Genomic DNA, 14,404 nt, shown 5'->3' on the forward strand with positions numbered 1-14,404 from the left:
TGCAGGCCCTTCCCCTCCTGGCTACATCCATGCCTCCATCACCTTGTCCTCCAGAGCGCCTTCCTGTCTCCAGGACGTGAGGCATGCAAGGGTCACTCCCCAACTGCTGCTCCCCTGTCCAGCCAAGTACTGCCTCTGGTGGCTTTTAGATGTCAAGGTCCAAGCGAATCCCTCTTCTCTTCCCCTCCTGAGCAGCAAGGCTGCGCTGCCAACAGGTGAGCCCAAGCTGAAGGCAGGCTCCAACACAAACAACTCTTGCAGAGAATCAAAAAGGACTTTCTTCTCAGCTCTTTCTAATTGTTCTCAGTGCACAGTCCATGAGATGGAAGCCATGAAGACCGTATGCCAGAGTTTCCGGGATCATTTAGAGGAAATTGAAGCACACCTTACAGGACAGCAGGCACTCTTTTCCAGGGACATGTTGGAGGAGGAAAGGTAATTATCTAGGGGAGCCATAAAAGTAAGTACCAGACATACACCTGCAGCAAGGAACAGTAATCAGGGCAGGACAGATGAGCGCCAAGGAGAAGGGCTAATGAGAGGTTGGCCAGCGTTTCTCCTGCTTTCATGCTCTTCCTCAGTGGGTGTCTGAGAGCCATTTAGTAGACAACAGCCTTCTGCTCTTTTAGACCAGGAAGATTTGAGGTCAGAAGGTGGGTTGCAGGGAGGGGCCAGCCAGCCAGGATATCTCCTATCTACTTGAATCCATTTCATGCAAATGCAAATGTTGGAGGTTGTTAGAGTTTTGAAAATCCGCATTATTTTCACAGAGGTTAAAAGTGTAGCTCCTTGAAAGTAGATTCCTTTCTGACTGAGGCCTGAGGGGTAAGGAATAGGGATTAACTGTAAAGAGACAGAAAAGTCCTTACTGGAGACAGGGAAAGCTCCCAAACTGGACGGTGGTTACACAACTTGGCAAATTTCTTAAAAATCATTGAGTTGAAAAAAAAAGATAATTGAGTTGAGCTCTTAAAATTGATGAAATTGATGCTGTGTAAATTATTCTGCAAGAGAGTTATTTTACAACTATGAACCAGAGACACACTATGGGGGGGGGGCAGGGAAAGGAGGGATTGGGGTCACAATAAGGAGGTTGCAATTGTATGGGGAATATAAAAATAAAATTTAAAAAAAAAAGAGAGTTGTTTTTAAAAAAGGTGGGGGGTGGGGGTGGGGAGAGCCCTGCTCTAGTAATATGCCAGTATGCCTGCAACAGACACTACTAAAGATGTTTTCTTTTAAGACATGTCAAAAGAGCAACCTACATTTTGAGAGGGACATTGGCAGATTGCACCAGCAAGTGATTGTAAAATTTGACTTTTCTATTATTTACCTGCAGGGAGGAGGCCCAGCAACTGCAAAGTCTACGTGAGGACGTGAGGCAGCAGGTGGAGGAGCTAGCCTTTCAACTAGGAGCCCGGGCTCAGCAAATCAGAGAATGCATTCTATTAGTTTGGGATGTGAGTGGCAGAATTTGATCCAATCCACCAAAAAATGGGTGCATTAAATGAGAAGCTTCACTGTGCAGTCATTTTAGATTCCCAGAGAATATGCCAACACCTTCATCTTAAGTAGAATGAAATTGAGGCCAGAAGCACTTTGCTTTGCTAAAGGTCACAGGCTAGTTGATGAAAATTCAGGATTAGAACTGGAGTCCCCTAACTCTTAATGCTAATCTCTCACTCAACCCTGTAAATAAGAGCTAAGTATTACTAGTTCATTTGCCAAATGAAAACAAGAAGCACCACTTTTGAGCTAATATGGGCTAAGTTACCAGTACAAGCTCACAGACCCCCTCCAGAGAAGTCATCACCCATAATGCCTTCCCCACAAGTCTGACTTAGCTGTTTGAAACAAATATGGTAAGTCACCCACTCTTGTTCTTGTTTCCCTTTTAGCAGTTTGAGTTTCTCACAGAGAAAACACCTGAACACTATCCAAATCCACATCAACTCAACTGGACTGGAGACAAGAATGGTCCGTCTGTGTTTCCTCCAGATGATGGCCAGCAGGCTCCCTGCTCGGATGTGACCCCTACAGCTAACTTTCCTCCCTCAGCCTTGGGGAGCAGCCCCAGGATGTCTCCTCCAGCTCAGGCTGAGTCAGATGAAACCCCTTTGTCAAACTGTGCTGTTGGAGGAAAGGGGATGAATGTCTTCCTCTAAATCAGAATGGATTGATGATCTTTCTGCAAAACGTAAGAACATGTTCTTGCCAGAGCAAGGAAATCTAAATTTTCCTCAATGAGTGTCTATCATCAGCTATTTTTAAAAATATCCTACTCTATGGCTAAAATCAGGAAGAACTGAGAATACTTTAATGTTCATTCACTATAGAAGAGGTAAGCACCTACTCTGTGCTGGCACAAGGAATATATGGTGGCCAACACAGCAGACAGACAGAAAGACAGGTACAGATTCAGAGCTCAAGGTACAGATGGTATACAAGCCTTGCCCCACTGAAACTTATGCTCTACTGAGAAAGAGAGAATGTAAACAAATAAATATGTACAAGTTTTGGAAACTGTGAAAAAGCTTTGAAGGAAATTATAAGGTGTTATGGAAAAGGACATAGCAGGGGTCTGAGTTAGCTCAGGGTTTCAAGAGAACCTGACTGAGTGACAACAGAAGGGGGAGAGAAGATCCAGGCCTGGTGCTACCAGACTACGCAATGACCTTGAGTCCATCAGTGGGACCCCAGAGTATTGATGAAACACACACCATGTGTCAGGAATCGTCCAGTGCTAGAGACAGCTGTGAACAAGTCAGGGAGAATTTCCACTCATGTACGTTGGACAAAGAGTGAGGGGGGGAAAAGTTAATTAATAATAAATAAATAAAATTTTAATGCTGCAAGGTGCCATGGAGACAATGGTGTGGTGCTACTGTGATGGGTGATGTTGGCTGAAACTCTTATGCCATTGATCAGATGAAGGTTTTGCCCAAGGGGAGCCATTTGATAGGACCTGAATGATGAGGAAGAGGAAGCCATGCCAAATTCCATTCTAGAAATGGAAAGTGTAACGGTCCTGAGACAGAAACAGAGTTGTGAATGAGCAGTGGACTGTGGAGGGAGAAAAAGTCCAGGAGATAGGCTGCTGTTCACTGAAGGTGGACCCAGCTTCTTTATCCACGGTATTGAAGGCCATCACAGTGTTTAAACAGGGTTGTCAGAGAATCCAGTTCACACTTAAACATCGCGATCACTGCCTCGTGGAGAACACACTGCTGGGGGCTTAGAGTTAGTCACGGCTTCCCTCCAGCTGGGGAGGCTTGTGCGGCCCCCATGGTGAAGGCAAGGCAGGGAGGCAGACACAAAAGCTGAATGAACTGCAGGAATTCTAAGGAATGAGGAATAAGTGAAGAATAGAACAATTAAAAAGTTCATAGAAAAACTTACCCCTTGAAGAAAGTTTATAATTTATGTAAGATGGATAAGTAGAGGACACTTCCTAACAAGGAAACTACGAAGTTTCTTTTGAAAGTACTCATCTCCAGACCCACTCTCACAGCCTCTCTCACTGTTCATCCTCCTTGCTCCTTGGCAGTCCTTAAACTTCCAGCAGATCCATCCTTGCCTTTGGACTATCGCTCAGTTTCCTCCATCGGCTGTACTTCCTCAGGGTGAACTTTCCCTTTCCACACTTAATTCTCTTATTTTTCTCTCTCCATGCCATCTTCTTCAATATACACACTCATTCTACTGATATCTGTGCCTCCAGGTCCCAGCTTTCTGCACAATTCCTGTCCAGCATTTTCTATTCTCTGCATAATACTTTCCACCTGGAAGATTTGTCTGTGTATCGCACTCAGCATCTAAAACTGATCCTGTCATTTCCCTGAATCAGTTCATTTTCCTGATACTTTCTGTCAGTGGCAAATCCATCTCCTGGACATGCAGACTCAGAACTGAAAATTCACTTTGTCTCTTCATTCTCCTTCACCCTCTTCCCTTAGAATTAGTCCATGATCCCATCGCTACCTAGTCTACTGCCACAATGCAGTTTCCAGAAACATCTTCAGAACTGATTATCTAATGGTGATACAACTGAGGGGTCTCCTGACTGCTTCTGGATTCCTTCTCTCTGAACTACACTAGCCTGTGCCAAACTAGACTCCCTCAGGTCCCTTTCCCTAGCCTCGCACATACCAGGTAGTACTTCAGGACAGCCCTGGGAATGAGAGACGGCACAGGCTCATACTTCCCAGGGCAGTCTTATACCAGATAGACTGTGCCCATCCCCTCTTCTCCTCTTGTCCCCTCTCTGCAGCCCTCTTCTGACTCTTACTCCTGGCTCAGCTTCCACCCCAACTTGGCTCCAGGTACTTTGCATTTGTACCCCCCACATTTCTTCCCTTCCAAAGGCCCTAAACCTTGACCTGAGTCAGACTGTCGACCTCCATTTCTCCAATGTCATCATCTCAAAGCTTGCCCAGGGTTTCTGCCTTCCTCCTTCCCCACCACACCTAGTGAAAAAAGAGGAACACCTGGCTTTGAGTCCTCCCCAAATTCGCAGCCATCTACTTTACAAATCTCGTATCTTATTTTGTCTTCATGTGAATCTGAAGTGCTCTTTCCCTAAACCACCTCTTGCTTTCCTGTTCCCTTTACCTCACTAAATATACACGAAATATATCTCCAGTAAGTCCTGGGTCAGCCCCCACCGCCTGCAGAGGCTCTCTTCTTTTTGGCCCTTCAAGCGTTTTGCACCTTGATAGGCATACTTAATACCTCCTGCCTATCATCTTATATTACTACAGGTGTGGGTCATATTTGCTCCATTAAACTTAAAGCCACTGGAGAACTGTATTAACATCCTTTATCTTTGTGTTTGGGAGACTTTCAAGATGAAAGTTCATGTTCCCACATTTGACCTTAGGCACTTGCTCTCCACACCCTGGTTTCTTCCTCTGTAAAATAAGGATAATAAAAGCAACACAGTGTTGTTGGACAGAATGAGTGCAGTAAATCACCCACAGGGTTTTTCCCACTATCCATCATATAGTAAGTGCTCAGTGTATATCAGCTTTTACTATGAATACACACTCCAAAAGCTCAATAAATGAAAGCTGGTATTATTATCTTCCTTCTGTTATCAAAGTATTTTACACCTGGAGAATACTACCAAATGATGAATGATCGCATTGGACAAACATGCAGCAGCAGTTTCAGGGGAGGACAGCAAAGGGAATAATCAGTGGCGGTGGCACTATTTTAGGTTGTAGCAGGAGTAAGTTTGCATTTTAAAAGGAGGCACATTGTTGGATGGTTTTGACAATCAGGTAAGTAACTTCAGATGGGATGGAAAAGGGACACACACACAATGCCTTCAGATGAGGTTCCCCAAAGGGCACCAAACATTAATGGATTTTTCTGTTTTTTTTTTTCTCCTAATTCTCCAAAGAAAAAGAGCCAAAAGTAAAACCAAGATGTAGAGAGGCTGTCCCCCTCACCCAGAGCCTTTGCTGCCTTCAGCCCATGATGAACAAATTGTCAGTTCACCTACCCAGTGGTTCTCAGACCTGTAGATCCTTTAGACTCACTGGAGAGGTTAAAGACTGACTGATACTGAAATCCCACTTAAGACCAATTAAATAAGAACCCCTTCTTCCTTGCTTATCTGTCCCTATATTTCATCTTGATTTGTAGAGGAGTAAAGAAACAGATGACAATGGTCTTTATTTTCCTTTCTTTCCTCAAAGAGCAAGTTCTAGTCTCAATTTGACAAGCCAAAATGTGTGTGTGTGTGTGTGAAAATCTGCAGGTTGTAAAAATTCTTTGACCTTTGGCAAAACATTCAAGTCATTTAGAATTACGACTGGAAATTCCATATTCCTTATTAACCTTTGGCTCTTTCACAACATCTGAAAACAGTATCTTACTCATAGTTACGTCTCTATAAATGTTTACTTAAATAATTTAAAAAGGAATGCTTTGCATTGTACACTATACAATGTTTGGGGATATCATCTCTTTATATTCCAAGTGAGACATTTATACGTATATCCTTGTAAAGCCTAAGTCCTCTGCATCATATCACATTTTATAAAGATACATATTATGGACAAAATTGTTTCCCACCCCAAATTTATATCTTGAAGCCCTAACCTCCAATGTAACTGCACTTGGAGACACGGTGATTAAAGAGGTAATTAAAGTGATTTTGCTGTATGTATGCAGTTCATAATAAACCCAAGATTCTATACACAAACTTTAAAATTTGTTTCTTCAACTACCTCTTCTCTAACACTCACCCCTTAGTCTCTGACTCTAATGACCTCCTTTATTTGACTTTGCCTAAAAACCTAAGGTTTTGGCACCGTGCACTTTAATGAATTTCTGAAACTAGGTGTACATGAGAGGAAATGGTAAGAGAAAAGGGCATGTAGAACCCCTCCTGCTGTAATTGCAATTGCTTCTGCTGCTATTGCAATTTCCTCACATGGGATGCCCAAAGTAGGACTTAGAGATGCAAGGGTTATCTTTTCTAATGGCTTCCTTCCCAGTGCTCTAGACCAGGATATAGGATTTTCCTTGCAGCTTTTTCTGTTAACATCTATTGCAGTTTCAAGATTCAAACTGCCCTAGACTCCAACCCAGGAAATATGGGAGGGAAGAAGAAGCAGGGACTCATCTCCATAAACATTACTGCTCTTTGAGTTTTTTATTCTCTTCCCCTTTTGGCTTGCTATTAACATGCTTTTTAGAGTCCACAGATAGTTGTTCCATGTAGTCTGTTTAGGACTTGTAGTTATTATAATTAGTAGAAAAGACAGGGTGTTAGTTATGTACGTACTCCATCTTAACTGGAAGTGAAATTTACCAACCTGATTGTTTTTAATGTTCTATTATGGTAAAAAAAAAATGCTAACACATCTTACTATGTGCTAAATACTGTGCTGAGCCTTTTATATGTGTTACTTACATATAGAAAAAAAACAAACAAACATTTGTGGTAAGCATCGATATCCTCATTTTAAAGATTAGGAAACAGTGACTTAAACTGGTTAAGTGATTCCTCAGTGTTTCACAGCTGGGAAACCAGGTATCACCAGAGGCTGGCCTGACTTCAGAGCCAAACTCCAAATCCCTCTGCAATATAGTCATGGCCAGCTCTGTCACGCAGCCTGGTGGGGCCAGAGCTGCACATGCTCGTATTACAGGTGAGGATCAGGCAGCAGTCTTCTCCGAGACCTATGTTTCCCCAGCTTTCAGCATTGATTAGGTCAAGTTGAAAGATGTACTTATGCACTAGGCAGGTTGAGATTTAATATTGCTTTGTGTTAGCTATTGGGCAGGTGTTTGTTTAAAGGAAGTGGAAACAGGTGTGTGGGCCTTGATTCAATTATATGATGGAGGAGAACACACTAATCCATGGCCATTTTCAAGGAGAGATGTTGATTGTGCTAATTAATCATTTGACTGTCAGGACAAAATAGAACATAATAGAAAATGATGTTCCAGTTACTAGAGGTATGGAACACAGACTCTAGTGTCTGGTTCTCCAGCAACCAGATGCAACTGTTTATAATGACAGCAATTAAGATGCAGTCCTCACGTCCTCCTGGATTACCATGTCTCAGACAGTTTGAAGGAACGGAGTTTTATAAGCTCTTGCCAACAGCATGGGACCTCATCCAACAGGAATTGCCTCTCAAAGGAACTTTTCCCTTCAAAGAGATTAATTGAGTTCTTTCAGATCAAGAAGGGATCCCAGAGATGACTGAATGGAATGTTTTTCCACTCTGTGTCTTGGAACGCTGGCTCTACTTTACCTAGCCAAGACATTTCTGCTTATAGTGGTGTGTCATAATCATATTTTACTTTTTTCATCTATGCACTTGCTAACCAACAGTCAGGGTATTTTTTAATAAACATAATGCAGATATACATTATTCCCTGTTTAAGAATCTCAGGTGGGTTTTAGTACATTTGTAACCAAATGTACTTATTTCATTCTACTCTTTTCCTCTCTCAATGTGATCCAACTTCATAGATCTTGCTATTTCCTGAACACATGAAGGTCACTTTCACTTCAGGGACATTTCCATTGCTACTCCCTCTTTGCATTTGCTCTTCCTCTTTCCATGGATATTCTTATGGCTAGTACCTTCTCATTCAGACCTCTTTTTGAGGGCCACATCTTCAGGGAGGCTTTCCTTAACAGTTATCCAAAACAGGGATCCTTCCTGCACACATCTCTGTGTATTCTTTATTCACTTATCCTACCTTGTTTTATTCATAGCATTTGTTATAGGATCTGCTTCAAAGCAGGATTTAGTATGGACAGGTTTCCTTAATCTTTAAGACCCTTTGTTTACATGGGCTTTTCAGTTTCTACTGAAGAATCTAGGTCTGTGATTCTCAAGTTTGACCTTCTATGAAAACACTCCAATAAGCGACTAAAAGGTAACATTACCTAGAAGAAAAAACCAGAAATGTTTGTGTTATTGGTCATATTAAGGTGCTTCAAGTAATTTTAATATGTGTACAGGATTGAAGACAATTGGTCTCAGTAATTTACAATGAGTGCTATTTATAGGGAAATAATTTTAAACATGCCTGGTGAATCTGACTTTTCTTCTTATCCTCACAAATTAAGCACTTCTTAGGAGGTCCCTTTATTAGATACCCACCATGTAGTATCCTAGCTCACTGTTACTCAGCTTCTGATTTCTTCTCACAGTGCTTCATTCAATCAAGTTGTCGGAAAAAAACTATTCTTTCTCTGTTACATTGCTTGGTCATTTTGTCAAAAATCAACCATCCACAGCCGACTTTCATATGTGGTAGTTATGTTCTACAAAGTCCATGTAAACACTGAACCAACACTCTGTGCCTCGGAGAACAGTATTACCTTAATAGGTCCCTATATGTTTTATGTATTTTTGTTTAAAAACACCTTATTCAACATATTTTGTTGATTTAATAACGTTGAATGTATGGAAAAATTGATCATAGGTAGAAACATAAAACCCCAAATCACAAAAATTTTCAAATAGAAACAGAGCAAAAAATTCTTTATGACTTTGGGTTAAGCAATATTTTCTAGAAAAGATATACAAAAACATAAACCATGAAGGGGAAAAAATTGATAAGTTGGACTTCAACATAATCAATATTTTGTCTCCCATACTTACCTTGACAATTATATGTTGTCTTACTAATTTTGATTTTGGCTTGTTCTATAAGTAGCTATTGAGTTCATATTCAACACCAGTCACTGCTGAAGGATCTCAAACATACAAAGATAGACAGTCTTCTTTATTGTGACTTATATTTTAGAAATTTAAATAGTAAATGCTTTTATGTAATCAATAAATAACACAATCCAATACTTATTGCAGAAGTTATGGTCCATCATTAAAATGGACCAGGGCCTCCCTGGTGGCACGAGGGGTTAAGACACAACCTATGAAGCTGGCCGCAGCCACTGCAGCACAAGTTCAATCCCCGGCCAGGGAGATGACCCACACTTCGCAGTAGACCTCTCCTGACTCATCTGTTGCTCCTCTCAGCAGCGTATTTCAGTCAATTCACCTGTTCTGTTCCCCACTTTGTCTCTGGTGAATCCTCTCACCCCCTGCAACTCTGGCTTGGCCTGTACCCCAGTTCTTGTATGTATAAATGAATGATTTTTTTTTTAAAGGGACCAGCTCTATCACTGGGAAGCATATCAGAATGATGGAATACTAAGTAAAGCAGATAGTAACAAATGTTGCCATGAATGTGATGATATAACTTTGGAACCCTCTGGCATTGCTAGGGGGATGTAAAATGGCACAGTTACTTTAGAAAACAATTTATCGGTTGCCCAAAATGCTAAGCACAGTGATGCCATTTAATTCAGTAATTCCATTCCTGTCCATTCAAGAAAAATGGAAATTTATATTCAACAAAGACTTGTGCATCAGTGGTCAGAGAAGCACTGTTTTTAATAGCCACAAAGTAAAAACAGTACAAAATTCCAGCAGTTGATGAATGACTAGACAAAATATGGTATACCCATGCAAAAGGAGTATTCTTCAGCAATCAAAAAAATGAAGTACTGATACATGCAATAACATGGATCAACCTCAAAAACATACTAAGCGAAACCATGTATTTTACATACAATTCATGTAAAATGTCCAGATTAATCAAAACTAAAGGTACAGAAAGTAGATCAGTAGTTGTCTAGGACTGGAGAATGAGGCAAGAAAATAGATGTGACTGCTAATTGGCATAAGATTTCTTTTAAGGGTAATGAAAACATTGTGAAATTAAAATACGGTGATGGTTGCACAATTCTATACTAAATACCATTCAATTGTTCACTATAATTGTATTTCATATAAGTTATATCTCAATTAAGTGTTAAAAAATAATAAGCAATCAGTCAAACACCAGAGAGAGACTGTTTCCAGGGAGAGAACAGCAAGCAAATCTCCTGAACTGGGGATGAATTTACTTATTTAAGGAACAGAGAGGAAGTAAGACTGGAGCCAGTAGAGGAGGGAGAATTAAGTAGGAACCAGGTCAGATAGGTCTATTAAGTCATGGCAGGGAGTTTGAATTTTATTTTAAATGTAATGAGAAACCATTGAAGGGTAACAAGTAGAAGAGCAACAGGATATGATGCATACTGGTCTGGACACCTAGTGGATAAATTGATATGGGAGATGTGAAAGGAAGCAGGGAGACCCACCAGGAGCTACTATAGCAGTTTGGGCAACACTCAGATATAGTAGATTTCATTTTATTTCCTCCTTTAAACATTTTCTTCTGTTCTCTTTTTATCATAAACAAAAAAGCAAAGTCACTTTAAATTTAACAGAACATATTACATGAGTTGTCCCAGAAAAAGACACTAGCCAAAATATTAGAACCACTGTTAACCTTTAATAATACATCCAACAAATCGCACGTCACTGGTCACAAGAGAACAATCTATTAATAATGAATATTCTGGACTACTCTTATATAATTAGTCCTTATGAAGAAGGTATTATCCTAATTTAGTCAAAACCTGCTTTTCATTCCAACTAGCACTATCAAAGTAAAACATAGACCACGTTATTTGTCTATGACAACTCTTTCCACACAAATTTCCTAGCTCACAGCAGCCAAATGATTTTCATACATCACAAACAAACTACAATCTTCAGTGCTATATTTGGAAAAGGAACAATAAGGCATCTGCAGAAAATATCTTTTGTATTAGTCTGCACTTCCTGCCTGAGGGGTTATTTCCATCGTGCAAGCTCAAGTGGGTGGCAAAGAGTAGGCAGGCTTTGTTAGACCATTACTCATGTAATGAGATCAGAGGTCTGCTATTCAACACAATTTTCAATGGGCACTTTCCCCAGAACTAAATTGCTGCCTACAGATATTTTGATTATCGAACATAATTTAAAAACAAACGAATACAAACATCCCTTCTTTTCTTCAGCCCCCTTCCTTTTGAGTTTGTGGGTTTATCTGATAGAGGAGTTTCGCTCAGACGAGTACTGTGCTCAAGGCTGGAATAGCTAACTCTCACCTGGGACTCCTCCAGCCCTCCTCTCCGCCCTCGAGAGGCCCCAAGGTGTCCCTCCAGATGACCCAGATATTTTTATCATAACTAATCAACCTTGAAAGTAGGAGTGATTTGATACCTTGTCTTTCAGTCAACCCCAAATACTCACATACCACATGCCCTCTTCTCCCATGCCACACTCACCCACTGGTGATTGATATGGTTGTTTCAGAGTCTTTTTTATCAATTTTAAGCATACTAGAGTCACTGCCATTTTCTCACAGGTTCTTTGCTTTATGCACTGGCTTAGGTCCCTGTGAAGTTTGTTTCACTCCCATCTCTCTAACCGGTAATGTTTTCCATTCCATTGTGGATTCTAGAAACATCAAGCTATGCATTAAAGTAGACTTGTGGGTACTGAAGAACATTAAGCCCAAGCCTTCTCTATAAACTGCTTTTGATATGGGGCAAGTGGGGGTTCTTTGGATCCCCTTGAGGGGTTCAACAAAGTTACCTTACCCAGCACACAGTGAGTATATTAAGAAAAAGAGACACTTGCTGACTAAAGCTGCATTTTTTAATGGCCTTATATGTTATTCTTTGGTGTTAGGTTGGTTTGCTGTAACAATTGTTAGTCCTCTCTACATCCCTATTCCCGTACCTGATCTTTTTTTTTTTTTTAAGATTTATTTATTTATTTATTTATTTATTTATTTATTTATTTATTTATTTATTTATACAAGCACTGGGTACAGTCAGAAGCGTGGGAGGGTGAGAGAATTCACCAGAGCCAGAATGGGGAACAGAACAGGCAGACTGATGATCTACACTGCTGAGGGGAGCAGCGGGGGTGGCAGGAGAGGCCTGCGCGCCATGTGGGACCCTTGCTGGTGGCCGGGGATTGAACCGGTGCTGCAGAGGCTGCGGGCAGCTTCACAACCCAGCGCTCAATGGCTGCACCACGGGGAAGCCTGTCCAGTACCTGGTCTTGATAAATCTGCATAGTTGGTTTTAACAACTATGTTAATCATCCCTACCCCCACCTCAGACTCCTCCAGGAGACAGACAGTCTAGGTCTCAGGAGTCAAGGTCTTTGACTTCCCAGCAGGGTGTTCTCTTCAGCAATCAGATGTTTCTGATGCCACTATCAACCTCAGAGGGACACAGTGAATTTTATTAGGGGAAAGGGTGTAAGGAGTGCAATTCAGAGAGTCAACAGTTAATCCTAAGGAGAGACTACAAGACAGTGATCAGCGTTTAATTCTGCTTACTCCTAAATTTTCAGTCTAGAACTTTTTTGTTCCATAATGGAAGGGATCCGACGATACTATGAGACTATCTTATCACCTTTGGTACAAAGTCCCCTCATGTACTCACTGGTCACTTGTTGCCCTGTGTCATGGTGATGGCCTCTTAGGTCCACTGTCTTTCAACTGTCAGTTACTTGCTGTGCATCCCACACCATCTTGATCTACACCAAACTGGGCGTGTTATAGGGCAGGGAGAGGGGCACCCCAGATCCTGCAAACCTGCCTGCTCTAAATGGGTTCTGTCATCTGCTGAATCAACACAAAACATATGAGACTTTAATGGGAAGGAACTTTAATACAACTAGGAAACAATACAGGAAAGGCAAAGACTATAGTTTCTAAATCAAGCACCCAAAGTTACCCGTCCCCTCGTGGGTAAAAGTCCACCCAAGCAGGATTGGCCCAGAGCAAGGCCCCAAAGCCTGCCACAAGTCTAAAGCATCTTCCACTGGGGACCCACAGAAAAGGATCAGAAACAACCAGACAATTTTGGAAGGAAAAGAGCAAAATCAAAATCAAGACAAAAACCGCCATTGTCACCTCCCCACGGGTCTCTCACCCACATCTGTGTCACCCAGTCCACGACCAAAAGGCAAGTGCAGTTTCTTTATGTGTCTCTAGGCTCCATGTGCCTCATCCAGGTCTCCTTTTGGATCTCCATCCTGCTTCCTTCCTTCCTCAGTCTCCTCTGCAGCTTCTCTCTCCCTGCTCAGCTCCACCCTCCATTTGGGTGGGGCAGGGAACCTGGAACCTCCCCCTTTCCTGGAGACCATCCTGTTACAGGTGGACTGTATTACCTGGCTCTCTCAACATCATGCAGGCTGTAGGGAGTCAAGGAACCATTTCTCAGACTATCTCTTTACCTAAGGTCACCATTTCTGTTGTTCCACCCCATAAAATCATGGAGCATATAAAAATAATGCAATGAGAAGACACACAGGGTCAACCAGAAGCTCAGGTTGGAAGCAAGTTATAAGCCCCTGAGTTCTGGGGTTCCAGACGTCTCTCAGAGAATCCCAGAGATCCATGGGGGATCTAACAGGACACCAGAACTAGGACAGAGCTCATACTAAAACTAAATTCTTTACCCTCTCTTCTCTCTCATCCAGCTACTCTCGCCACTAATACCACAAGGACTTTTATATTAACCTCATTGTATCAGTCTCTGTGGGTCAATTCTTGATTTATGAAAAACACACTTTAGAAATTTTCTACAAAATTACTACTTTTGCCTACCTAAAGCCCTGTTTTTATGACTATTATATTGGCAGGGACTTTCAAATACTCAAAATTGAGTTATGACTTCTTTGTTCTAGGTACTATAAGTCTTCCCCTCTCCTTGGGTAAAAGCCTCAAATCCTTGGCCAATTGTTAATATCCAAAAGAGCAAGGGGGAGGAAGCTATGTTCCATGTCTAACATACATGGAGTTCACACTTACAGTCTTCTCTCTAAAAGGGATGATTTTACAAAAAGATCTCATATTAAGCTGGTCAAAGTGGGGTACATATGACATACTAAAATAAAAATTTGAGCACACATTTAGAACAAGTTGGCTCAAAATTTTTAAAAAGAGCAAAATGCCTTCCTAGATGGGT

At 41.3% G+C, this 14,404-nt stretch overlaps 1 protein-coding gene across 1 annotated transcript in view; it reads left to right on the forward strand.

Annotated features, from left to right (window-relative positions):
- Positions 1 to 2,165, forward strand: part of ITPRID1 (ITPR interacting domain containing 1) — a 63,768-nt gene extending 61,603 nt beyond the window's left edge. Inside the window, exons 11-13 of the mRNA XM_037518015.1 lie at positions 308 to 435; positions 1,340 to 1,460; positions 1,899 to 2,165. Coding sequence (XP_037373912.1) covers positions 308 to 435; positions 1,340 to 1,460; positions 1,899 to 2,165 — 516 coding nt within the window. The remainder of the gene's footprint in view (positions 1 to 307; positions 436 to 1,339; positions 1,461 to 1,898) is intronic.
- The last annotated feature ends 12,239 nt before the right edge of the window (positions 2,166 to 14,404 follow it).

Source organism: Talpa occidentalis, unplaced genomic scaffold (genome assembly GCF_014898055.3).
Source record: "Talpa occidentalis isolate TD23 unplaced genomic scaffold, MPIMG_talOcc4v2.1, whole genome shotgun sequence".
In the NCBI taxonomy this organism is placed as follows: domain Eukaryota; kingdom Metazoa; phylum Chordata; class Mammalia; order Eulipotyphla; family Talpidae; genus Talpa; species Talpa occidentalis.